Source organism: Diaphorina citri, unplaced genomic scaffold (genome assembly GCF_000475195.1).
Source record: "Diaphorina citri unplaced genomic scaffold, Diaci psyllid genome assembly version 1.1 scaffold4341, whole genome shotgun sequence".
NCBI lineage: Eukaryota > Metazoa > Arthropoda > Insecta > Hemiptera > Psyllidae > Diaphorina > Diaphorina citri.
The window spans coordinates 1-1,423 of record NW_007381740.1 but is presented as its reverse complement, the minus strand read 5'-3'; the positions used below and the strand labels follow the sequence as shown (position 1 = coordinate 1,423).

The 1,423-nt window shown below is 49.0% G+C and overlaps 1 protein-coding gene across 2 annotated transcripts in view; it reads left to right on the top strand.

The window, feature by feature from the left end:
• Positions 1-1,406, top strand: part of LOC113472217 (cuticle protein LPCP-23-like) — a 7,942-nt gene extending 6,536 nt beyond the window's left edge. Inside the window, exon 2 of one of the 2 annotated variants that reach the window (XR_003394633.1) lies at positions 815-951. Coding sequence is in view for 1 of the 2 variants with exons in the window: in XM_026831870.1 (XP_026687671.1) it covers positions 815-1,315 (501 nt within the window). In the remaining variant the exon portion in view is untranslated. Of the gene's footprint in view, positions 1-814 lie in introns of both variants that reach the window. The other variant, XM_026831870.1, reaches the window with a different exon arrangement.
• The last annotated feature ends 17 nt before the right edge of the window (positions 1,407-1,423 follow it).

Below are 1,423 nucleotides of genomic sequence, written 5' to 3'. Positions count from 1 at the left end.
GTTTTTTACTTTCCTTATCCTATAGGAAGGAAAGTAATGTAATCGGGTCAAATTTTCGATGGTCAGTTTTTAGTGCCAAAACACGTTTTGAGGTCCCTAGAGCCTAAATCCAAAGTTTCAGCCATTGGTCCGTGTGTGTGTGTGTGTGTGTGTGTGTGTGTGTGTGTGTGTGTGTGTGTGTGTGTGTGTGTGTGTGTGTGTGTGTGTGTGTGTGTGTGTGTGTGTGTGTGTGTGTGTGTGTGTGTGTGTGTGTGTGTGTGTGTGTGTGTGTGTGTGTGTGTGTGTGTGTGTGTGTGTGTGTGTGTGTGTGTGTGTGTGTGTGTGTGTGTGTGTGTGTGTGTGTGTGTGTGTGTGTGTGTGTGTGTGTGTGTGTGTGTGTGTGTGTGTGTGTGTGTGTGTGTCTGTAAAAAAAAAAAATATCTCGAGAACGGAAAGAGCTAGAGACTTGAAATTTGGTATGCAGTTGTCAAATGTGAGGTTAGCTTGGAGGTTAGCGCGTTGTAAGCTCTAGGTCGCGGGTTCAATTCCCACCCGGGACAAACCTTATCCTGACCAGATACGGTTTGGCTGGTTTCAGAACGGCTGGCTTTTTTCCATCCTGTCCTCCTTCTCTCTTCGATTTAGGAACGATAAGATCTTCGTTGTTACAGTTCCCTCTGTCAAACCTCTTCAAAAAAGTAGGTTCAGAAAATTAGAAAGTTATGATCTCCATCATTTTACAGATATCAGGTAGGTACTTAGCATCGTTTTTCAGACGTTTTTTCACTGTTCACTCCTATGTTTTGAAACAAATCGCTCTATGCAAATGTTTCAGCTCGCTCTCCTCACTTGCTTGCTAGTCGCCGTCCAGGCTGGTGACTACCCCTCTGTCGCCTACGTCACCCCCTCCTACGCTCACTCCGCCGTCGGATCCCAGAGCCAATCCGTAGTCCGCTCACTGGACGGCAACTCCGTTCATTCCGTCTACAGCAAGGCCGTAGACACTCCGTTCTCGAGCGTACGGAAATATGACTCACGAGTTAGCAACGATGCGATCGCCTACGCGCATGCGCCAGTCTACCACGCCTACAGCGCGCCAGTGGTGAAATCTGTAGCTCCCGTGACATACGCGGCCGCACCTGTGGTGAAATACGCAGCTCCGTACCCCTACCACGCCCCTCTTGTCAAGAGTATCCCCCATCCGGTAGCGTATAGCCCCGTAGCGTACCATGCGCCCGGAGTGGCCCCGTATGCAGCAGTGAAGGCTCCGTATTCACCCGCAGCGGTTGTGTCGCATGTTGACTTCGATGGATACGGTGTGCATTACGCTTTCTAAGGAAGATTATTTTATTAAATTGATCCAAAAGGCAAGGAAATCCTAGACCCTTGACAAATGGAGTGTGCCTGAAGGCATGTGATGTGTTCCAATCCACTCGACCCAAGC